The following is a 25,515-nucleotide window of genomic DNA, read 5'->3' as shown; positions in this document are numbered from 1 at the left end:
CAGTGTTAATATACAAGAATAAATTACTTTTCTATATAACCAGCAATGAACAAGTGGAGTTTGAAATTAAAAACGCAATATCACTTACATTAGCACTCCTCAAAATAAAATACTTCAGTTCAGTCACTCAGTCCTGTCCGACTCTTTGCGACCCCATGAACCGCAGCATGCCAGGTCTCCCTGTTCATCACCAGCTCCTGGAGTTTACCCAAACTCTCATCCATTGAGTTGGTGATGCCACTCAACCATCTCATCCTCTGTCATCCCCTCTCCTCCTGCCCTCAATCTTCCCCAGCATCAGGGTCTTTTCAAACAAGTCAGCTCTTCGCATCAGGTGGCCAAAGTATTGGAGTTTCAGCTTCAGCATCAGTCCTTCCAATGAACACCCAGGACTGATCTCCTTTAGGATGGACTGGTTGGATCTCCCTGCAGTCCAAGGGACTCTCAAGAGTCTTCTCCAACACCACAGTTCAAAAGCATCAATTTTTCGGCACTCAGCTTTCTTTATAGTCCAACTCTCACATCCATACATGACTACTGGAAAAACCATAGTCTTGACTAGACAGACCTTTGTTGACAAAGTAATGTCTCTGTTTCTTAATATGCTATCTAGGTTGGTCGTAACTTTCCTTCCAGGGAGTAAGCGTCTTTTAATTTCATGGCTGCAATCACTATCTGCAGTGATTTGGGAGCCCCAGAAAACAAAAGTCTGCCACTGTTTCCACTGTTTCCCCATCTATTTGCCATGAAGTGACAGGACCGGATGCCATGATCTTAGTTTTCTGAATGTTGAGCTTTAAGCCAAGTTTTTTACTCTCCTCTTTCACTTTCATCAAGAGGCTCTTTAGTTCTTCTTCTTCACTTTCTGCCGTAAGGGTGGTGTCATCTGCATATCTAGGTTATTGATATTTCTCCCGGCAATCTTGCTTCCTAAGGCCCTCTTGACTTCACATTCCAGGATGTTTGGCTCTAGGTGAGTGATCACACCATTGTGATTATCTGGGTCGTGAAGATCTTTTTTGTGTAGTTCTTCTATGTATTCTTGCCACCTCTTCTTAATATCATCTTCTGTTAGGTCCATACCATTTCTGTCCTTTATTGAGCCCATCTTTGCATGAAATGTTCCCTTGGTATCTCTAATTTTCTTGAAGAGATCTCTAGTCTTTCCCATTCTATTGTTTTCCTCTATTTCTTTGCATTGATCACTGAGGAAGGCTTTCTTATCTCTCCTGGCTATTCTTTGGAACTCTGCATTCAAATGGGAATATCTTTCCTTTTCTCCTTTGCTTTTTGCTTCTCTTCTTTTCACAGCTACTTGTAAGGCTTCCTCAGATAGCCATTTTGCTTTTTTGCATTCCTTTTTCTTGGGGATGGTCTTGATCCCTGTCTCCTGTACAAAGTCACTAAGTATTTACCAAAATACTTAGATATATATCTAATAGAATATGTACAAGATCTATATGAGAAAAACCATGAAATTCTGAATAATGAAATCTAAGTAAATAGAGAGATAGATATCCACATTCATGGATAGGAAGACTCAATATTCGTTGGCCTCAAAGATAATTTCTATTTGTTTTCTGCTTACCATTTTCTGTGTGGGGTGTGTTTTTTTTTTTTAAGTGGGAATTGGGCTTGCCCTATGATTTCCTCCCCGGCATCATTCAAGTCATTTATCTTTGCTTCCTCTTACTTTCCTACAGGGCCAGAGTCCTGTGTACATCAGGGCCCTACGTAGGTTGATGGCGGCCTGATTTCAGTTTGTTTCAGTTTTGTAACAGGAATTTCAGCTGTGGAGTCATGCAAGGCCTCTTAAGAAAGATGTACGTTTACTTCTGAGAGCATAAAGGTTTGGGTTGTTGTGTAACCTGAGTGTCCAGAGGTGAAAAGCTTGTGGCTCTTTTGAAGAATGAAGTATTATATTAAATTTTGGTTATTAAGTTTTTAACTGTAGCCTTTCTGTCTGGAGAAATAAAATAAAATCCTTTAAATGAAAAAAAAAAAAAAAAGGAAGACTCAATATTGTCCAGATGTCAGTTCTTCTCAAGTTGATCTGTAGATTCAATGAATCCCAATCAAAATTCCAGCAAGTTATTTTGAGGTTATTAGCAAACTGATTCTAAAATTTTTATGAAGCAGCAAAAGACCCCTTTTTTTAAAAAATGGGCCAAACACCTCACCAGTTAAAATGTACAGATGGCAAATAAGCACATGAAAGGAAAATTTCAGGGAGATGGAAATTAAACAATGAGATACTACTACATACCTATTAAAATGGCCAAAACCCAAACCCAAACACTGTCAACACCAAAAACTGGTGAGGATATGGAACAATAGGAATACTCCTTCTTTGCTGGTGGTACAGCCACTTTGGAAGACAGTTTGGTAGTTTCTTACAAACTGAACATATTTTACCATACAATCCAGCAATTGTGCTCCTTGATATTAGCCAAATTACTTGAAAACAAGTTCACATAAAAACCTGCAAACATATTGTTTGAGGGAATGTAAAATGGTACAACTACTGTGGAAAAACAGTCTGAGTTACTAAAAAAATTAAACATAGAATTACCATATGATCCAGCAATTTCACTCTTGGTGTATAATCAAATAATTAAAATGAGAGTCTTGAAAAGATATTTGTACATCCATGTTCATAGCAGGATCATAGCAGCTAAAATGTGGAAGCAACCCAATTGTCCACCAATGAATGAATGGATAAGCAAAATGTGGTGCATACATACAATGTAATATTATTCAGCTTTAAAAAGGAAGGAATTTCTATAATACGCTATACCAGGATGAACCTTGAAGACATTATGCTAAGTGAAATAACCCAGTCACAAAGTACAAATGCTGTGTGATTACACTTCTATAAAATACTTACAGCGGTCAAAATCAGAGACAGAAAGTAGGATGGTGGTTGTCAGTAGCTGAGGGAAGGGGAAAAATAAGAATTATTGTTTAATGGATAGTTTTGGTTTTACAAGATGAAAAGTGTTCTGGAGGTGGATGCTGGTGATGGTTGCAAAATATTATGAACATATTTAACATTGAACTTTACACTTAAAATGGTTAAGGTGGTAAATTTTATGTTGTATATTTTACTACAAATAAAAATAATTAGGAAAAATACCCCTATACGCAGGTGTTTGTAGTAGATTTATCTATAATTGCCAAAACTTGGAAGCAACTAAAATGTCCTTCAGTGGATAAATGAACAAATAAACTATGGGATAGCTACAGAGTAGAATATTATTCAGTGATAAAAAGAAATCATCAAGGCATGAATAGAAACAGAGGAATCTTAGTTTTCACTTAAGTGAAAGAAGCCAATGTGAAAAGACTACATGCTGTAAGATTCTAAATATATGACATTTTGGAAAAAATCAAACCATGGAGACTGCTAAGACATCAGTGGTTGCCAAAGGAGGAATGAATAGGCTGAGTCCAGAAGAGATTTAGGGCAGCGAAAGTATTCTGTATCATGCTATAATGATATATACACATAATTATATATTTGTCTAAACCCATAGAATGTACAACACCATGAGTGAACCCTAACATAAACAAACATTTTGTGTGATAGCTTACCAGTTTACCAAATGTTTGGGACTTCCCTGGTGGTCCAGTGGTTAAGAATCTGCCCACCAGTGCAGGGAACATGGGTTCAATCCCTGGTCTGGGAAGATTCACATGCTGCAGAGTAACTAAGCCCATGGTCCACAGCTACTCAGCCCATGCGCCTAGAGCTTGTGCTGTGTAGCAACAGAAACCACTGCAAGGAGAAGCCCGTACACCATAACTAGAAAGACCCCACTCGCCCCAACTAGAGAAAGCACACTCGCAGCAATGAAGACTCAGCACAGCCAAAAATAAACAAATAAGCTGGTCTGGTGCAGAGTGTTGATAATGGGGGAGGCTATGCACGTATGGAGGCAGGGGTATATGGTAAATCTTTGTACCTTCTGCTCAGTTTTTTGATATGAAACTAAAGCTGTTCTAAAAAAAAGTGTATTTAAAAAAAATCTGGCTCAACAGAAGATATTAGATTTTCATATCTGTTTCTGCATTAGATATCCTGAAGTCAGAGAAAGTAAGAATCAGACAAAGCAGTGAAGGCATATTTTATTCAGTACCTATTGCAATAGGAGACAAGAGACTCAGTTTAGAATTGGACTTCACTCTGTATTATACAAAAAGGACAAGTGGGAAGTTATAGGCAAGGAACAGGGTGGGAAATAGTGGATGGAAAATTACATAGAGGAAACATCAGGAATAAAAGGGAATTCTGGCTAAAAACATTGATAGGATTTCTGCTAAAGGCAGGCCAAGGTGGTCAGATACTAAGGGAGGGGGACTCTGGCTAAACTAATTCAACTAGATTCTTGCTAAAACTGAAATAAGTAGGTCAAGCACAAAGCCCAAAGTTAGAGCCTTGAGGGCTTAGAGGAGCCTGAGTAGAGTTGGGCCTAGAAGAGTCTTTGTCACTTCAATAGTGCTGGTTACTTTTTTTATTTAAAATTGTTTTGTGATTAGATCACCCTTTCTGGTGTACAGGACACTTCCCAAGTGTTCCCTTCTAAAACTAGATTAGGAAGAAAGATCATTGAATAGCTACTTCCTTACAAAAGTACACATGGATACTAAAGGCATTGAAGATAAGTCTTATCCCATTCTCTTGTTTTCATACACTGAGAAAAACTATCAGAACGAAAAATGACGTAGTTCCCTCTCCCAACCTAATAGAGGTAAGTGGTATATAATTTAAGTACTGGCTTTACCCGCTGAGTAGCCATGTGAAGCCATATTTCTATTCCTGTAAAACAGGAATGTTAACATCAACCTTTCAAGACTCAGGCTGATAAAAGGAAGTTGTGATTTCATTCATTCTTACATATATATTAAGATATACACACATCTATGTATATACATAGAAATTATGTTAAACTATTCACATAAATAGATATATATAATAGTAATGGGTCCCATTTATTTTATATTGTTACATATATTCCAACTAAATGAAATCAAGCATAGCTATATGAAGAAAGTAGCATCTCAGGACAGTCTTAAAAGATAGTTGGATTTCAACAAAAGGGAACAACATGGCAAGGGATCAAAAGTGGAAAAGCATAGTGAAAACTGAGGGCATGGTAAGTATTGTGATGTGGCTGGAGTATAGGATGCCTGGTTGGAGTCAAGAGTCATATAGGTGGGATGGGGAAGGAGGTGGGAGGGAGTCCCAAGAGGGAGGTGACTTATATACACCTATGGCTGATTCATGTTGATGTTTGGCAGAAACCAACACAATTCTATAAAGCAGTTATCCTTCAATTAAAAAATAAATTTAAAATAAAAAAAGCCACATCAGAGATCAGGATGGGATCAAATGGTTCAAGGCCTTAACGTCATGCTAAATTTCTGAACCGCAAGTCTATGAATGCTCTCTGATTACATTTTTCATGGCAGCAGTGTGGAGAATGTATTGATGGTGCAGAGGCAAGGGCTTCATTAAGAATTTGTCACAACAGTTCAGAGGGGACCAGGAAAATGGCAATAAGAGAAAAGAGGAAAATACCTGAAATTTTCCTTCCAAATGATCCAATAATTTTATTTGTCCAAGCCAGAGAATTAAGCGATGATTCTTGGGGATGTGTGAAAGATCCTGATAACAAACATGGCATTACAGATACACCTATTCAGGTGTAAGCCATTAACAGGAAGAAAGGCAAGTCTTGGAAAACAGGAAAAATAGCAAAATGGTTACATTTAATGTGTGATATGAGTGTATTCAAATAAAATATGTGATTTTACAGAACAGGGACTTCAAAGTTACAGCACTTAGGACATGCCATTTTAACACAGTTCTGCTTCCAAGAGACAAGTGCTCAGGCCTGGTGCACTGGGAAGACCCAGAGGAATCGGGTGGAGAGGGAGGTGGGAGGGGGGATCGGGATGGGGAATACGTGTAACTCTATGGCTGATTCATATCAATGTATGACAAAACCCACTGAAATGTTGTGAAGTAATTAGCCTCCAACTAATAAAAAATAAAAAAATAAAAAATAAATTAAAAAAAAAAAAAAAGAAACCTTTCTGATCCTCACCCAATGCTCTAATTACTCCCTCCTCTGCCCTCTAGAAACCTGTTGTGGGGGTGGCAGAAGACCTCACTGTTTACATATCTTCCTAGCTGGGATTCTGGGCTCCATCAAGAATAAGCCAGATTTCCTTAGTGCCTAATATAAAGTCTGGTGGGGGAAAAAAAATTAGTAAATGAAAAATGAAAAAAAGACAGTCAAGACCCTCTTTTCCTCTGGTTGAATGAATGAATATTAGAACATCCTCATCTTTCTCATTTCCTCCCTTTACATACATTGCCTCTTGAGCTCTTTGTTATTTCAGTTAAGAAGAAAGCCTATTCTGCCTCCGGCAAGGTGCCAGGCCTTGCACAGAGGAGGGGCAGGCTATTCAGCTTGATCTGGCTGTGCCAGAGACTCACAGGGACTCAGGGACTGACAGCACAGAGAAGGCAACTAACCCAGACTGGAGAGTTAGAGGACAGGCTTCCCAGCGGAATCAAAGTTGAGTCCAGGAAGGACAAGTGGGAATATAGTTTGATGGAAGGTGTAAGGTCAGGAGCGGGGAGAAGTGAGTTTATGTCAGAGAAACATTATGGGTAAAGGCCTCAGCTAGAGGGAATAGTCTTCTAGATAACTGAAAACTAGACATCCTAGAGTTTAGAATATGTGAGGAAACAAGGCCACAAATGAGACTGGGGAGGTAGCCAGATTTGTAAACCATTTAAGAATTAATACTTCAGTCATAAAAGTATTGGGAAGTTTTTAATGAATGCTTTAAAACGCTTAAATTCCTCCTACAGGAATGACATGATCAGATTTACATTTTAAAAAGGTAACTGTACAAATAGTAAATTGAATGGGGACAATGGTGAACGCAGGGGAAATAGTTCAAAGTATTACAGCGGAGAAATGACGGTAGCTTGTACTATGGTGGTGAGAATAGAAATAAATAGAATAATCGGTAGAAGAATTCTTGTGACTGTGATGTAGGAGGATTGGGAAGTGATTGGGGAGGTGGTGAGTCTGGACTTTTCTTCTGAAGGGATAGACCCTTTAATATTTTAATCATGGGAGTGATCCATTCAGATATGGGTTTAAAAATAGATTACTTGGCAGGTGGTGAGAAGACTGTCAAAACAACGCACAGGTAAGAGCTGAGACAAGCGAAGAGGGAGCAGTTGGCGTGGGAAGGAACCGAAGACCCGAAAGAGGTATCGGAATCGCGTCCCAGGCAGTCAGAGAAGCAGAAACTGACGCAGCCCCAGAAACAGCTGCTTGGGGACGGGGGAGGGGCGGGGGGTGGCAAAGGAGCCGGGAGCGCAGCAGGAGCTACCCACGCCTCCCAGCGCCGGGGGCGGGACCAGGGCACGCACGGCGGCGTGACGCACGCCCGCAGCTGGCCTCGTTCTGGCCGCCGCCGCCGCTGCGAAGCGGAGTAGGATGAGGCCCGCGGCTGCGGCTCCGGCGTCGGCGGGGCCAGCAGCAGCAGCTGAGGCAGCAGCTGAGGGAGCCGCGACGGCCGCGCCCCCCCCTCCTGACCTGGATTAGGCCCAGCAGCTCCGTGGCCGCCGCCGCCCCGCGGGGGGGCGGGGTGGGGAAGTGCTTCGTCTCCCCCCCCCCCCCCCCCGCCACTGCCGCCGCCTCAGAGGAGGCAACCGCCGCGACCCCGGGAAACCCGCGGCCCAGCCTTAAACCCCCAGCCCCAGGGACTGGCATGAGCTGCCCTTCGGCGGCGCCGGGGGCCGGGGGAGCCGCTACCGCCTGAACCCCGGCCTGCCGCCCGACCCCACCTCGCTGACCGAGGCTGACCGCGGAGCGTGCGAACGACCCCGCCACTGCTTTTTTCCTTCCCCAGATCACACACCCCAGCCCCAGAAGATGGGGAACTGCCTCAAGTCCCCCACTTCGGATGACATCTCCCTGCTTCACGAGTCTCAGTCCGACCGGGCCAGCTTTGGCGAGGGGACGGAGCCGGATCAGGAGCCGCCGCCGCCATATCAGGTAGGGGAGGGTGTGTGTTGGGGAAGGGGGGGTGCGAGGAGTAGAGGCGGCTCTGGCGGAGATTGTGGGGGCTTGGGGGCTGTCTGTCACTGTCCCTGGCCTCGGCAACACCTGGCCTGGGAGGCACTGACCCCCCCTTAGGGCTGGGTTTAAGTGTGATTGCTCCCATCGTCAGTTTAGGGGGAATCCTTCACCTTCTTTCGAGCAGTGTGGGGATGGTACTTGTGTCCTTGAGTTCTGGGATTCGAGTGTGTGATTATATCCCCTTGACCAGTGACTGGTGGCTAGATTGTGGAGTTCGGAAGTGATGTTTTCTTGCCTTTATATTTGAATTGTGAGATTCGAAGATGATTTCCTCATCACCGGCTGGATTATGGGTTCTGGATAAGTGGTTAACCTCCCCCCGCCCCCACCCGCCGCCACACATACACCCCATTTATACTTTCAAGTGTGATCCTCCTCTCCTCCCTCTCGTCTGTTTGTATTCATTGAATTTAGTAGGCGTTCATTTCTTCCTGTGCTTGGGAGATTTTCAAGTAGTGATTTTGGTTCCAACAACATGGAGTTGCTTCTTTATATATATGTGTGTGTGTGTGTGTTTATGTTAATTGTAGGACTCAGCTTAGAGACTGAACAGCAACAACAACCGTATTAATTCTGAACCCCTCCTCTTTTTGCTCCACCCCTGTGACACACCTTTTAAACGCGCTGGTTTAAGAGAACTTGATTATCTTGAACTTTGGAAACCTTTAAACCTTACTTGAGAAATACCTTCTGTTACTCATGGTTCTCCCTATGTATCAAAGACTTGTCTTCTAAATAGCTTCACTGCTTTTTGTACAGCAATCAGCAGCTCCAGCTGTCTTTACATAATTTGTAAAGAGCTGAGGACCTCTTTAGAAAACTCAAAATAGATATGTAGATGTTATAATCCATAATATATATATAAACCTTTCCTCTACTTTTTCAAGATGTTGATTAAAAACTTCACCAGAAGGACTTGGATAGTTAAGTGGCTTAATTTTTTTTCCTGATTGGGGTTTAATTTTCTAACTGGGCAGTCTCCTTTGTTGTTTCATGTGGTGACATCATTATCTAGTGTTATTCCTTTCTCATTCCTATGTAAATCAGTGTCTCACCACACCAGAAAAACCTGATCACAAATGCTAGTTTTCTGAGTAAAACCCATCAGGGGCCTTTGATATATGCTGGTGAAGTCGCATCTTTTCATGTGGCATACGGAAGACTCTGTGATTTATCCCTCACATTCATATTCCAGGCCTGTCAAACACAACAGCTTATTCTCACCTCTCTTCCTTAGCTCCAGTTGCTTTCTCTGGAACCCTTCCCCCAAGGTCAGCAGGTGAGCGTGTAATCCTCTTTGAGGACTCAGCTGAGCTGTATCTGAAGTTCCTAAATTCCCCTCCCTCTCTCCCTGAATCCATCACTCCCTGCTTTGTGTCCCCCATGAAGGAAGTGTCCGCACTTTCAAAAGCAACACATATAACACTTACACGTTGTCCTTGTTAAGTTAGATGTGTGTCTCATTCTTGAGGCATTTCCCTCCTTCTCCAGTATATGCAGGTAGGAACTCTGTTTCCTGTTTGTTGTATCCACAACATCTGGCTTCATAGTAGTTGCTCAGTAACTGGAAGAAGGGAAAACTCGAAGCCCTTGAGAACAGGGACTACCCCCAGTGCTTAGTGCAGTTTCTGGCACATAAACACTTAAATGTTGAGTGAATTAATGAATTTGAATTGAGTATTGCTGTGTAAGTTTATACACCCATTTCTTCCAAAAAATTGTCATAGGAGAAGTCTCTAAAAATCCAAGCCAAATCTAAGTGCTTTCCTGAGTCTTTGAAGCAAGTAAATTGTTTCACTCTTACTTTCCTTCAAATTTCACTCTTGATTTCCTTCATAAATGTTATAGGACAGTGTGCTTATTTCCATTTCATGAAAAAAATTTTTTAGAGGTATGAGTTTTTATTTCAAAATCTCCTATATTCCTTAGTCCTCTTCTAAGCAATTAAAATACCTTCAACTTACTGTACTCTTTCTCTTATATACATGTATATCTTATACATTGTTAAGAATAACTTCTTCAGAATTTATGGAGATTGTATTCAATATTTGCCTTTTCCAGGAGGATTAAGATAATAGTTTTTTTGGTATCATGTAGAAGTGTTTTTTGGGACATGTTATTTGTGACAGTGGGAGTTTTTCATGGTTGCCCTTTCCTGAAATGAAAACCCAGATACTGCTAGGCAACTTTGGTATCAATTTAAAGAAAGTAATTTCTTTAAAGATAGAAGTATAAAAAGAGAAGCTTTTGTAGAAATTTGTCTTACCTGAAGGAACTGAAATGTTTTAGGAATGTGAAATGTGTTAGGAATGTAAAATTCAGATCGTCTGAGAAACACCAATCCAAGATAAATAAATAATTTATACTTTTATAAATATAATGAACAGAAGTAACTTATTTTTTCTTCAAATATAGTATATAATTGACAGCTATAGAAATACTGACTTATTTCTTTAAAGAATAGTTTCAGCTACAAAAGGATATTTTAAAAATTCAGAGAATAACTGATTGTAAAGGAACACATTTGGTATTCTGCAGTGAGTAGTTAAAAGATGTGTGTACATGTATATGCCAAGAGCTCTATAATAAACTTCAATAAGATCCAGTAATTTCCTGTTAGCAGGATCTGAGATTTGTTTTATCTATTTATGCTTGAAAGTAAGCATAAACAAATTGTGGTCAAGTTTATGGAAAATACATATTTCTCTCCTGGGTTTCTTTTGTAGCCTCCTCACTGGTCTCCCTGCTTTCACCCTTGCTTTCCCTTTAATCCATGTTTAATCTATCATCCAGATTGTTTCTGGTGAAACAGATCATGACACTCTACCAAACTTTCTGTGAATCCTCATTTCATTCAAAGTAAAATCCAGATTCCTTAGTGTCCCATAAACCCTACATGATCTGTACTCTCTGCCCGCAAACATAGTTCTCTTTATACCTACTACTACTCTGCCCTTTGCTGGCTTCTCTTTAACCTCTCTGGCCTCTTTGTTCTAGGATACACCAGAACCTTTGCCCTGGTTGATTCTGGGCCTTTAGTACTTTCCCCCCAAGTATCATCATGGCTGACTCCCTTCCTTCAAGTTTTTACTCAAATTGTGACACTTTCTTAAATCCTCTCTGACCACCCTATTTATTTTATTTTATTTTTTCATTTATTTTTATTAGTTGGAGGCTAATTACTTTACAGTATTGTAGTGGGTTTTGCCATACATTGACATGAATCAGCCATGGATTTACATGTGTTCCCCATCCCGATCCCCTCTCCCGCCTCCCTCTCCATCCCATCCCTCTGGGTCTTCCCAGTGCACCAACCCTGAGCACTTGTCTCATGCATCCAACCTGGGCTGGTGATCTGTTTCACCCTTGATAGTATACTTGTTTCAGTGCTATTCTCTCAGAACATCCCACCCTCGCCTTCTCCCACAGAGTCCAAAAGTCTCTTCTGTACATCTGTGTCTCTTTTTCTGTTTTGCATATAGGGTTATCGTTACCATCTTTTTAAATTCCATATATATGCGTTAGTATACTGTATTGGTCTTTATCTTTCTGGCTTACTTCACTCTGTATAATGGGCTCCAGTTTCATCCATCTCATTAGAACTGATTCAAATGAATTCTTTTTAATGGCTGAGTAATATTCCATGGTGTATATGTACCACAGCTTCCTTATCCATTCATCTGCTGATGGGCATCTAGGTTGCTTCCATGTCCTGGCTATTATAAACAGTGCTGCGATGAACATTGGGGTGCATGTGTCTCTTTCAGATCTGGTTTCCTCGGTGTGTATGCCCAGGAGTGGGATTGCTGTGACCACCCTATTTAAAATTGCACTTACTTTAGCACTCTGCTAAGCTTACCCTGTTCTGTTATTTCCCCATAGCATTTATCATTTTCTAACATTATTTATTATCTCCCACTGGTGGTAAACTCCATGAAGAAAGGGAGTTTAAAAAAAAAAAATTGTGGTTTCCCAAGTGTCTAGAACAGTGCCGGGACTTAATAGGCACTCAGTTACTGGTTGAAGACTGGATTTCCTTTAAACGAATTAATGTATTTATTTTGAGGCAAGGCAAGTGCAGTTGAATGTCTTATAAAAATTATGCATATTCCTAGTGCCTTTTTCCTTTATTGTGGATCATTTTTAAGAAATCAATCCTAAAAATCTAGTCCCAATAATACTAAATATAGTCATTGGTTTAAAATAATCATTGATAAAATAGTGTAATTCTTTTCAACCCTTTGTAATCTTAACAAAATGTTTATTGTATGAGAAAGAATGTGAATCCTTGTCCTTAAAGAAATCTGAGATAAGAGGTTAGAGCTTTTCTTGAATTAGAAAATAAAAAAAGAAGAAATTTGACATACCATCTACTCTTTAGGGAAGGAATTTTTTAAAAGAATACAAAGGACATCTACCCATCAAGGACAGTCTTAGAAGGGTTGTTAGAGGGAAGATAAGTCATGAAAGTCTGAGGAAAGGGCCAGGTAAGATAGCCCAGCCTTGGAAGGTGTAAGTGAACTAATTGAAAAACCACTAGTCACTCTAAGACCCCCATTCCTCATAGGTTAATTCACTCTGTTAAAAAGTTAATATTCAATGACTGCAAAAAAGCTCTTTACAGTATTTTTATCTGAGTAGGTATATATTTGCACAAAGTGGTATCTCTCAGTTTTGCAGCAGTTGTATGTTCAGTAGTTTGAGATTTACTGATCTTTTACTTCTGCCCTGCGCTTTGTGATTAATACATTTGAGATTTTGAAATCAGAAGAAAAATTATAATATAGCACTGAGTGCAATTGTAGCTCTGGTTTTGGAGTCAAATGGGTCTGAGTACATATCGTGGTTGTTACTTACATGTAGAATATGAAGAGGGTTTATCAGATTATGTTATGTCTGGAGGAACTTCTTTCACAAATAACAAAACATTTTGGATATTTCAAACTGCCTGAAAGTTGTTTTTTTAAGGCGTGGTCTCTCCTTTAGAACACTCTCTCTTTTATAAATCTAGACTAAGAAAATACTTATTTTTAAGCTTTCAAACCTGTAATAAATAATACCTTTTTTTTTTATATCTTTATGAAATTCAAGTAATTGAGGTTTTGAGGGGTTTTTTTGTATTATTATTTTTAATGTATTAGTGTTTTGTTTACCATTTTGCTGAAAATTACCTCAATGTATCTCACATATCTTACTCTTAATAAACAAATTGTTTAACATATCTTACTCTTATTAATCGAATTGTTTGTGAGATTTTATCCCTCCTCTCTTAAAGTTCTACCTTTTCATTGAGGTGCAGATCAACTCCAACCTCTTTAATAAAGCTTCCACTTTTTCCCCCTCTCCTGATTTCTTCAAGTACAGTACTTTTTCTGTGTAATATTTATCTGGAAATCATATATTACCTTCTTAATTAGTTCTTGATGCTTTAACATTTATTATTTTTCCAGATCACAGTTTTCTTAAAAGTAAGAATGATGTGTTCAGATTTTAAAAGTTTCTCAGTAGAGTGGAATGGCACCTTACACATTATAGACCTAGAACTCTGCCTTCTCCCTCTTACACCATCACCACTGCAACTGAGGTCTTCATGACCTCTCACAATTTACTGTTTAATGTCTCCTCTTCTCCCCATTCATTTCATCCCTTGTTGTTCAGTAGATTCTGTCCAAATCAGATTCCCTTGCCTCTTAATCCTTAAGGATTCTTCATGACTCATCGCTGAAGACCTATCTTAGCATTCAGAGTTATAATCTGACTTCTTTTATACTTTCCCAGCTTTTTGTAGTCTCATATGAAATTACAGGTGGCACAGTGGCAAAGAAACTGCCTGCCAATGCAGGAGATGCCAGAGATGAGGGTTCAATCCCTGGGTCGGGAAGATCACCTGGAGAAGGAAATGGCAACTCACTACGGTTTTTTTCTTTTTTGGAAAGGAAAGTTTGCTTTTTTTCAGATGCTGGTATCTGGGGAGGTAGGGTGGCAGACATCTGTCCAAAGGCCAACTGCCCCCCCCCCCCCAACACACACACACACACACACACACACACACACACTCTCTCTAATCTCTTGCTGGAAAATTCTATGGACAGAGGAGCCTGGTGGGCTACAGTCCATGGAGTCTTCAAAGAGTCGGACACAGCTGAGCGACTGAACACACACACATATGCACATAAAATCTGTACTGTAGTCAGACTGACATTTGCTCTATAATTTGGGTTGGTCAAAAAATTCGTTCGGGTTTTTGAATGATGTTACAGAGAAATGTGAATGAACTTTTTGGCCAACTCAGTATATATGTATGCCTTCTGGTACCCAGCCTCTGCCTTTGCTCATTGCCCAGAATACCCCTCTTAATCATTCCCAGTGTAAATTTTAGTTTGCAGTGTCCAGCTCAAATGTTAGGAGTCCTTTTTTGATCTCCCCCAACATGAATAGCTTCTTAATCTGAACTCAGTTAGCACTTGTTTACCTTTCTTAGGACACTTTACCTTTCCTATTTGATTTTAATTCTTTATAACAATGTTACATCTCCCCTACCAGAATCCAAGTCTGATGATTCATCTTTGCATTGCTAGAACTATTTTTACATAGCAGACACTCAAATACTTGAATAAATGTGAAAATCAGTTACTGTGTTTTTATGTGAGTGTGAAGTTTTATGGTTGTTGACTTCTGTGTAAATTGTTCCCAGAATCCTGTGCTTTAGTGTTTGGCTTTTGTACTTTAGAGGGTTCTGCTATTTTTCTCTTCCATGTTAACTATTTTATCTGACTATATTCAGTTTTGTCCCATCACTTCTAATTTATAAAGTGCATAAGCTTTGGCAAAGTTAATCTCTTTACTTTTATTTTCATTTGAGTTTGGTCTGTGTTCAGCTTGCCTCATCTTTCTTTTTTTTAAATAAGCAGTTTATTTGTAACCGTTGTTGCAGGAATTTTGTCTGTGCATGATCTCCCACTCTGGATGTCCTTTAATTAAGGCTGATGCTTTGCCATTAAGAATGTATGAGCACCTTTAAGATTAGGGCAGTTTATGTTAGAGTTTAATTCTAACTATAGGGTAACTTGAAAAGATAGGGGTAATGAGTACTCGGTACAGAAGATCTGAGAACTTGATTTTCTTAAAATATTTTTTAGTTAGTACTTTCTGGTACATATTTTTGTAAAATTTTGATCTTTTAAAAAGTCTTAATACTTAAGATAGATTACACAGACTGGCTACTCTAGGTTCTCCCTGACTTTTTTCTTCAACTTACACCACTACTTTTTGTCTTCACTGTCTCAGCCAACTTCAGAACTTGTGGAAATGAAGAAGGGAGTGGAAAGAGGATGATGTAAATAAATACAATTTAAATTAGATGTTATATTTCTTTGTCATCTTGCCCCAAGCCATTTCTGAATATAATTATCTTCTATGTATTACCTTTCTTCAAGCAAAGAGTTAGGGATGATATAAAGAGTTAGGGGTGCTGTGTTTCTGTCCTGTATCATAGATTATTTTAAAGACTGTAACAAATTCCCAGGGGTTGATTACTTGTCAGTAACTTTTAATATTGAATTTAACAAGTACTTATGATATTGTTAACCTGCTCAATATTCAGGATTTTTGCACTTGTGATATAAATGAAATTAAGAGTGAGATGGTAAAAATACCAAAGACTCAGAATGGAAATATAAGTGCAAGATGTAAAGAAAAGCAAGCATATAGATAGGCAAAGTGTATGTGTTTTAATGGCAGAAGAGATTGCTACATGCAACTGAAAAGTAAAGTGATAAGGGAGAACTAAATATATTTTCTGCTCTTGGGGAATCTGGCTGACCTTTTGGTTTTGTATTTGACTTTGTGGTATGTTGCTTTTGAAGTCTTTGAAGAGTTCCTTTTTGTAACCAATTAAAAATATTTTGAGCTCATTTTAATGTGAATGTACATATACCTATCTTTTAATTAAATAGCAAACCTGGAGTGTGCTCCCAGGGGCAGTTGAGCAATTATCTTGTTACTTAATCCAGAGAGTGTACAATAAGGTAAATAAGGGATCTGAAAGTATGGAAACGAAGAAAGCAATCCTTCAGACATAGTAGTTCCTAAATTTATTAAAACTTTTTGAATTCTTATAGAGCTAACTGACTTTAAGGAGAATGAGACTTTTATAATTGTCCCAGTTAGTTAAAATTGCACATAATTTTGTATAACAATTTAATTATTATATTTGTGGAAAAAAGTAGTTTACCATAAGGCTTTAAGGTTAAAAACCAAGACACTTGATACCTCATTTCTTCTACCAATCAGTAGGTATGTGTTGGGCACCAAGACAAAAGGAAAAATGAGTTCTTTATCCCTAAAGAGCTACTACTTTAAGGAGACAAGATTAATGTATATACATGAAGCATTTATTCAGTGTGAAACAGTATAATCAAATATTAAATTGTTTCAGACTTCTTAAGTTGGAGGATCGATTTATAATATAGGGCAGTGAATCACAAAATAACTCTTTAGCTTCTGAAGATATCAAATGATGAGCATCAGTATAAAAAAGGAATAAAAGAGAAGAACTGCCCTGATTAAACTATGAGTTGGGGAGCTTGAAGCCAGAAGCATAATCAGTAGGTGGTGAGCATGAATTTAGAGGGAGTTGTATAGTCTTGTACAGTTAAAGTATAATATGTGTGTGTAAAACCTTTTTATTGTTTATATATAATACAATAAAGACTATATCTTTAATAGTATAAATAACAATCCCTTAGCTACATAACCTAGTGAACCTGCATTGCAGGCAGATTCCTCACCATCTGAGCCACCAGGGAAGCCCTTACATATTATAACCACCATCAGTATATAGCCAATATCCAACCCCTCAAAAGGCTCCCTCATATCCCTCCAACATACAATGCCCCTTCTCCAAAGGTAGCCACTATTCTGACCTCTTAACACCTTATCTTGTTTTTACCCAATTTTGAACTTAAATAATTGGTTCAGCATTGTTTGTGAAATTCAGTTATGTTGTTTCATATTGGTGGGAGCAGCTCATTATTTTTCGTTGCTGTACAGGATTCAGCTGAATAAATACACTTTTTAAAATGTAGATCATTTTTTTTTAAATCTGCATTGAATTTGTTACAATATTGCTTCTGTTTTTTTATATTTCGGTTTTTTGGCCCCAAGGCACGTGGGATTATAGCTCCCTGACCGGGCATTGAACCCTTTGGAAGGTAAAGTCTTAACCATTGGACCACCAGAAAGTGAAAGTCGCTCAGTTGTGTCTGACTCTTCGTGACCCCATGGACTTTACGGTCCATGGAATTCTCTAGACCAGAATACTGGAGTGGGTAGCCTTTCCCTGCTCCAGAGGATCTTCCCAACCCAGGGATCGAACCCAGATCTCCCACATTGCAGGCAGATTTTTTACCAGCTGAGCCACCAGGGAAGTCCCCAAATATACTTTTAAAATCCATGTTACTATTTGATGTGTATTTGGGTTGTGTTAGTTTTTGGCTGTATGAATGTGCTATGAACATTTTTTAAAAATATACATAAATACCTATTTGTGTATATTCAGGAGTAGAAATGTTGGGTAATGGAACAGTTGCCAGAGTGGTTTCACCAGTTTACACTCCTATCAACTGTGTATGAGAGTTCTATTTGCTCTGTATCCTTACCAGCACTTGGTATTGTCAGTCAAGCTTTTCTTTTGGAGTTAATAAGTCTGTAGAAGTGTTTCATTGTAGTTTTAATTTGTATTTCCCCAATAAGAAGTGCAGGCTTCCCTGGTGGCTCAGTGGTAAAGAATTCACCTGCCAATGCATGTCTTCCCTGGGTCAGGAAGATTCCCTGGGTCAGGAAGATCCCCTGGAGAAGGAAATGGCGACCTACTCCAGTATTCTTGCCTGGGAAATCCTGCAGGGACAGAGGAGTCTGGAGAGCTAGAGTCTGTGGGGTTCCAAAGAGTCAAACATGACTTAGCACCTAAAAACATGAGAAGTGCATACCAATATTAATATATGGTCTTTTGTTGCTGGCCTCTTACTTACTGTTCTCAAGATTCATCTATATGAATCTGTGGTATATATCAGGACTTCATTCCTTTTTATTGTGAAGTATTTCATTGCATGGATCAACCACATTTTGTTAGCCGTTCATCATTGATGAATGTTTGCACTTCCATTTTTTGGCTCTTACGAATGCTTTTTTTTTTTTTTTCTTCATTTATTTATATTAGTTGGAGGCTAATTACTTTACAATATTTTAGTGGTTTTTGCCATACATTGATATGAATCAGCCATGCCTTTATAAATGTTTGAATTAAAGTTTTTATGTCTTTTTATCTCTTGGTTTATACACTTCCTAGTAGAATTGCTGTGTCATATAATTCCATGTTTAACTTTTTGAGGGACTGCCAGACTTTTCCTGAACACTTGTAGTATAGTTTTACATTCCCACCAGCAGTACACAAGGGTTCCAATTTCTGCACATCAGCACCAAAACTTGTTATCTGCTTTTTGCTTTGTTTTTAAATGGCCAGTCTAATGACTATGAAGTGATATCTCGTTGTGGTTTTGCTTGCATTTCTGTAAAAGCTAATGTTGAGCGTCTTTTTGTATGCTTCTAGGCCATTTGTGTATCTTTGGAGAAATGTCTATTCAGATCTTTTATCCACTTTTAATCAGATTGTCTTTTTATTATTCAGTTGTCAAGAGTTCTTTGTATATTCTGATCCCTTGTCAGATATGAGATTGCAGGTTTTATCCTGTTTTGTGGATTGTCTTTTCACTTTTTTAAAATTAATGTTTATTGGAGTGGAGTCGATTTACAATGTTGTGTCCGTTTCTGCTGTACAGCAGAGTGAATCAGTCATACATGTACACACATCACTCCTTTGTAGGTACTTTTCCCATAGAGGTGGTTGTAGAGTGTTGAGTAGAGTTCTCTGTGCTGTACAGTAGGTCCTTGTTAATTATCTGTTTTATGTATAGTAGTGTGTATATGTCAATTCCAATTTCCAAGTTTATCCCTCCCCCACTTCTCCCCTGGTAGCCATAAGTTTGTTTTTTTATATCTGTGCGTCTGTTTCTGTTTTGTGAATAAGTCCATTTGTACCATGTTATTTTTATATTCCACATATAAGCAATATCACATGCTATTTGTCTTCCTTTACTTAGTATGACCATCTCTGGGTCCATCCATGTTGCTGCAGTGGCATGATTTTCATTCTTTATGACTGAGTAATATTCCATGGTATGCATATACCACTTCTTTATCCATTCTTTTGTCCATAGACATTTAGTTTGCTTCCATGTCCTGGTTATGTAAGTAGTGCTACAGTAAACGTTGGGGTGCATGTATCTTCCCAAACTATGATTTCTCCAGATATACACTATATGATTGTGGGATCATATGGTAGCTGTTTTTTAGTCAAGGAACCTTATTCAGTTGTCCACAGTGACTTTATCAATGTACATTCCCACCAACAGTGTAGGAGGCTCCCTTTTCTCCATACTCACTCTGGAACTTATCATTTGTAGGGTTTTTTGATGATGTCCATTCTGATCGATGTGAGGTGATACCTCATTGAAGTTTTGATTTGCATTTCTCTAATAGAGGTGTTGAGCATATTTTCATGTGCTTTTTTCCATCCGTATGTCTTCTTTGGAGAAATGTCTATTTGAATCTATGCCTATTTTTTTTAATTTTTTTAATTTATTGAACTGCATGAGCTGTTTGTATATATATATTTTGGAAATTAATCCCTTGTTGGTTGCTTCATTTCCAAATATTTTCTCCCTTTCTGTAGGTTATCTTTTCATTTTGTTTATCGTTTCCTTTGCTGTGGTCTTTTTACTTTCTTGATGGCATTACTTGAGCACAAAAATTGCTAATTCTGATAAAGTCCAGTTTATTTTTTCTTTTGTCACTTGAGCTTTCGGTGTTGTGTCTGAGCAAGTTTTGCTTAACTCAGGTTCACAAAGATTTATTCCTGTGTTTTCTTCTAAGAGTCAGTTTTTGTGTAGAGTGTAAAGAAAGCCCAAATTTATTACTTTGCATGGACTATCCTGTTAGAGCACCACTTTTTGAATACTGCTTCCTCATTGTTGTGCCCCAAATTGTCTATAAGTGTTAAGGGTTTATTTCTGGACTCTTCTGTTATGTCCATTGATTTTACATGTCTGTTCTTAATGCTAGGCGTACACTAGTTTTGCAGTAAATTTTGAAATCAGAAAATGTGAATCTTCAAATTTTGTTCTTATTATTCAACATTGTTTTGGCTATTCTTAGTCCTTTGTAGTTCTATATGAATTTTAGGATCACTGTCAATTTCTGAAAATAAGTCAGCTGGGAGTTTGATTGGGCCACATTTAATTTTTTTTTTCCTTAATGAACCTACCCTAAAACATCATTATTATCCAAAATCCATAGTGTACATGAAGGTTCACTCTTGGTGTTGTACATTGCATGAGTTTGGACAAATGTACAGTGACATGGCTCTTTCATTATAGTATCATACAAGATATTTGTCCTGCCTAAAAAAATCCTCTGTTTCACATAGTCATCCCTTCCTTCTAACCCCTGGCAACCACTGATCCTTTACTGTCTCCACAGTTTTTTTGTCTTTTCAAGAATGTCTTATATTTAGAATCAAATAGAATGTAGCCGTTTCACATTGACTTTTTACATTTAGTCATATGCAGTCAAGGTTCCTCCATGTCTATCCATGGCTTAGTTAATCATTTCTTTTTAGCTCTGAATAGTATTCCATTGCCTTGATGTATTACAGTTTATTTACATAAAGGTTGTTTCCAAGTTTTGGCAATTACGATTAAAGCTGCTGTTAAATCCATGTGTAGGTTTTTTGGGTGGATGTTAAGTTTTCAACTCCTTTAGATAAATACCAAAGGAGCACAATTGCTGGATTGTATAAGAGTATGTTTAGTTTTGTAAGAGGCCACCAAACTGTCTCTCAGAGTGGCTGTACCATTTGCATTCCCACCAGCAGTGAAGGAGATTTCTTGTTGTTCCATCCATATCCTCACCAGCATTTGATATTGTCTAGTGTTTTAGGTTTTCACCATTCTAATAGGTTTGTAGTGATATTTTTGTTTACTTGTTTTAATTTGCAATTCCTAGTTCTTATTGTGTCCACCTCTGCCCCTTAAGGTGAAGAAAAATAGAATGCTCTGACATATATCAAAATAGTTCCTTTCCTCCTCCTCCTCTTGCAAGCATGAGGGGACTTTTTAAATAATCTAGTAATATAATAATAATTAATAACCTAATAATAAGTGATTCTAATAATTACTGTGAGGACCTGGTATAGCTCATGGAAGTAAAACTTACAGATTTAGTGTGGGGTTCCCCTGGAGTTTATAACTCAGGCTAGTTCATACTGAACCCCCAGCAATCATACAGCTCCCAGCAGAATTATAGTTTAGGTTTTTCTACCCTAGCACTGGTTCTACTTGCATGCTAGATCAGAAACTGGAAGTTCTTAATTTTCATAATAATTATTTGACAGTGAATGTTATTCTTATTTTATAGATGAAGAAACAGCTTAGTTAGCTATAGAGTTAGTCAGCTATATGAGAATTGAGTTTTAGATGGCAGAAGTAATTGCACAGTATGGCAGTGGAATAGCAGAAGAATCAAAATAGATATAATACACTAGATTTGGCTCAAAGGCAGTCATGGGAACCTGGGAGTCCTTTCCAGTAGAGTGAATCTGTCAGAAGAATGGGATACTGGAATGAAGTGGGTTATACAGTGATATAATTGAGGTAATGAGGCTCCTTTATAATAAAGTGGGTCTTCTAAAAATATCTCATAAGTCATATAAAGGTAGGTTTTGTATAACACAGCAGGATTGTGCTAAATTAACAGAAATGTCCCTTTGTGTAACATCTGTTTTGTCATTTGAAAATAAACAGCACTGCCACTCAGCAAAATGCTAAAGTTAGCAAAGTATTTTTTTTTTTTTTGTTCTAGTGTCCTCTCTTCTATCCTCAATTGGTGATTCCCCTTTCATCTTTCTTTTCTCCTATAAGTGATCTGGGGTCCCTGTCTAACCTTTCTCTCCCAAATCAAAATAAGAGATGATACATTTGCCATTAATTGATATTAAGGCACCAATTCCTGATTAAAGTTAATTATAGTATGCTGCTGCTGCTGCTAAGTTGCTTCAGTCATGTCCGACTTTGTGCGACCCCATAGATAGCAGCCCACCAGGCTCCTCTGTCCCTGGGATTCTCCAGGCAAGAGTACTGGAGTGGGTTGCCATTTCCTTCTCCAATGCATGAAAGTGAAGTGAAAGTTAAGTCACTCAGTTGTGTCCGACTCTTTGAGACCCCATGGACTGTAGCCTACCAGGCTCCTCCGTCCATGGGATTTTCCAGGCAAGAGTACTGGAGTGGGTTGCCACTTCCTTCTCCTAATTATAGTATAGTATAGCTCAATCCCTGGGTCAGGAAGATCCCCTGGAGGAGGCACGGCCACCTACTCCAGTATTCTTGCCTGAAGAATCCCCATGGACAGAGGAGCCTGGCGGGCTACAGACCATAGGGTCGCACAGAGTCAGACACTGAAGCACCTTAGCACGCACGTAGCATGCATAGTATAGTGTGAATGTGTTTTACTTAGCATTATCTCCACTGGTCATTTGTATCCTAGTTTCTTGCTTTTTATTGTGATATTTTTTAAATGTTGAAGTAATAAAAGTAGATTTGAAGTTTAAAAGGGCCCTGAAGCCGTAGGAACTGATAGGTAGTCTATTCAGGGTAATGAAGGAGCAAAGAAACTTAAAAAAACAAGACTTGAAAAGATGAAGTATTCAGCCTAGAGGGGTGGGATGGGATTGGGGGTGGGAAGGAAGTTCAAGAGGGAGAGGACATACATATACTTAGAGCTGGTTCTTCTTGTTGTTTAGCAGAAACCAATACAACATTGGTGAAGCAATTATCCTCCAATTAAAAATTTAAAAAATTTTTAAAAGATGGGGTACTGAAATCACACAGGAGTGGATCCAAGTGTAGAAAATCTAACTGCAATTAGATTTAAGTGAAATTTTCCAATTCAAACAATTTATTTTGGATAAGTTTGGGATAGAAAACCTTCTAAAATATATTTTACCTTTTTAACATTTTTTTATTCCAGTACACTATCTTTGGTAACAATGTCTTTCTAAGACTGATTCTCAGCTGAGTCAAACTTCGAAACCCACCCTCTTAATTCTTATTCCTTCCCCCATACCATAAATCACTGAAATACTGACTTCAGAGCAGATTTTCATCTCATTTTACTGATTCAAAATTATTAGAAAGATGAGTTTATGATACTCTCTAAGGAATAGAATGATGCCCAGAGTCTTCAATTATGCGGGAATATTTGTGTTACTGAGTGAAATCTATTCTGCTTTTAATTCTTGTAGCTGCATTTTATAATTTTTGTGGGGAGGGGTCAAAAATTTAGTTTCCTTGGCACAAGTTTGCTTAAGTTGATTTTAGCAGGAAGTCCATATACATGTGAGAGTAGAGAAATAGAGAAAGGGAAGAAACCTTTAATATTGAGGTAAGCTTATCAGTATTTCATTTTTCAAATATACCTCCCATTCCTCACTGTTTCATTATCTGGAATTTTCTCTTGTCCCTAGATATTGTTTCTCAAAATGCTTTGTGTTTCTTAAAATGTACTTTAGTTACCCAAGACTCCTTATGTATAAATTCTTAAACTCACTGTAATTGTTTAGCTTGATAAATACTGACCTTTAAATCCACAGATCCCTTTGGGGTCAAGAATAGAACTGCATTTCGGTATAACTAATTTCCTTGGTAATCTTACATATCCATTCAAAAGCAGTGTCTGAGAAGGGAACCATGACTTTTCATCAGTTTGGTAAAGGTTTCCATGCCACAGAGAAGGTTAAGAATCCCTGAGAGGCAGTCTCTGAGTTGCAGATCATGAGCTCATATCTCTGCTGCCAGAAGCGGCAAAGCCTTGGGGGTTTGAACCACAGAGTTCTGATAGTTGTGTGATATAGGTATTCAGTTAAATTTTGCTGTTGCAACACTGTTAAGTAAATTGTCATTTAAGACCTCATTTAAGATTGGGTAACATGAAATGGAGCCATTTTTAAATGACTGAAATTCTGAAATCTATTGAAAATTAAACTTGAGATATAATTTCTCAGTCATAGATGAAAAAATTGTATCATAGCAATACAGTAGCATCATAGTTTCAAATTGCTTAGACTGTGGCGTTCAGATTTTTTTTTGACAACTCATGATAGAAAAAAATACATTTTATACCAGATTTCAGTTTATAAAAATGGAAACAAGTTTCATAAACAGTATTGATGCTTACCATTATGTATTCTGTATATTGTTTCTTTTCCTGAAAAGTCCTAACTTTGACCCTCTAAAACTGATCTCACAACCCACAATGGTTATGACCTGTAGCCCAGAAAGACTCCAAGATATAGCACCACAAAGATAAGATTACGAAATACCTTTAAAATACTTTTTTGTGTCTGTCATTTCAAACAGAATCTCTTAGGAACAAAGTTGTCTCTCTAAAAAGAACATTTTAGAGAAGAGGGTACATGTTTGTGACCTGGGAGTTGTCATTAAGATGCTTGTGCCACGTCCTTTACATTTATTATCTTTATTAAAGATTCTGAATTTTATCCTAGAAAAGGGGAAAGATAGCCAGTGAAGGGAGAAGGCAATGACAACCCACTCCAGTATACTCTTGCCTGGAAAATCCCATGGACGGAGGAGCCTGGTAGGCTGCAGTCCATGGGGTCGCTAAAAGTCAGACACGACTGAGCGACTTCACTTTCACTTTTCACTGTCATGCATTGGAGAAGGAAATGGCAACCCACTCCAGTGTTCTTGCCTGGAGAATCCCAGGGACAGGGGAGCCTGGTGGGCCACTGTCTATGGGGTCACACAGAGTTGGACACGACTGAAGTGACTTAGCAGCAGCAGCCAGTGAAAGGATTTTAGGTAGGGTTGGAGAAGTATTATGTAAATTAAAGTTTTGACGGAGATCTCTGAGAACAAATTATATATTCTATTTAGGAAGCCACTGCATTAGCAGATATTGTTACATGGGGTGTTGTCAGTAGAGAAGAAGAGTTATAGATGAATTCTCTTATTATTTGAGAGAAATAAACAGCAGAACTCAGTAATGGATTATATGGTAAGAATTTTTCCCAAGAATAGAAATATCAAGAACATATTTTGGGAGGAGATCAGCTCTGAAGGAAGAGGGTGGTATAGGAATAGGCAATAATGGGATGTGGAATGGAAGGTGGATAGATTTTAATGAGAAAGATGTAGTATAAAGTTTCTGAGAA

At 38.4% G+C, this 25,515-nt stretch overlaps 1 protein-coding gene across 1 annotated transcript in view; it reads left to right on the top strand.

The window, feature by feature from the left end:
• The first annotated feature begins 7,696 nt into the window (after positions 1-7,696).
• The window catches only part of RNF11 (ring finger protein 11), a 42,130-nt gene continuing 24,311 nt past the window's right edge, over positions 7,697-25,515 (top strand). The window contains exon 1 of the mRNA XM_043461364.1: positions 7,697-8,087. Coding sequence (XP_043317299.1) covers positions 7,965-8,087 — 123 coding nt within the window. The 5' untranslated portion in view covers positions 7,697-7,964. The remainder of the gene's footprint in view (positions 8,088-25,515) is intronic.

Source organism: Cervus canadensis, chromosome 2 (genome assembly GCF_019320065.1).
Source record: "Cervus canadensis isolate Bull #8, Minnesota chromosome 2, ASM1932006v1, whole genome shotgun sequence".
In the NCBI taxonomy this organism is placed as follows: domain Eukaryota; kingdom Metazoa; phylum Chordata; class Mammalia; order Artiodactyla; family Cervidae; genus Cervus; species Cervus canadensis.
Note: the sequence above shows the minus strand (reverse complement) of the source record. Positions and strands in the feature narration are given on the sequence as shown.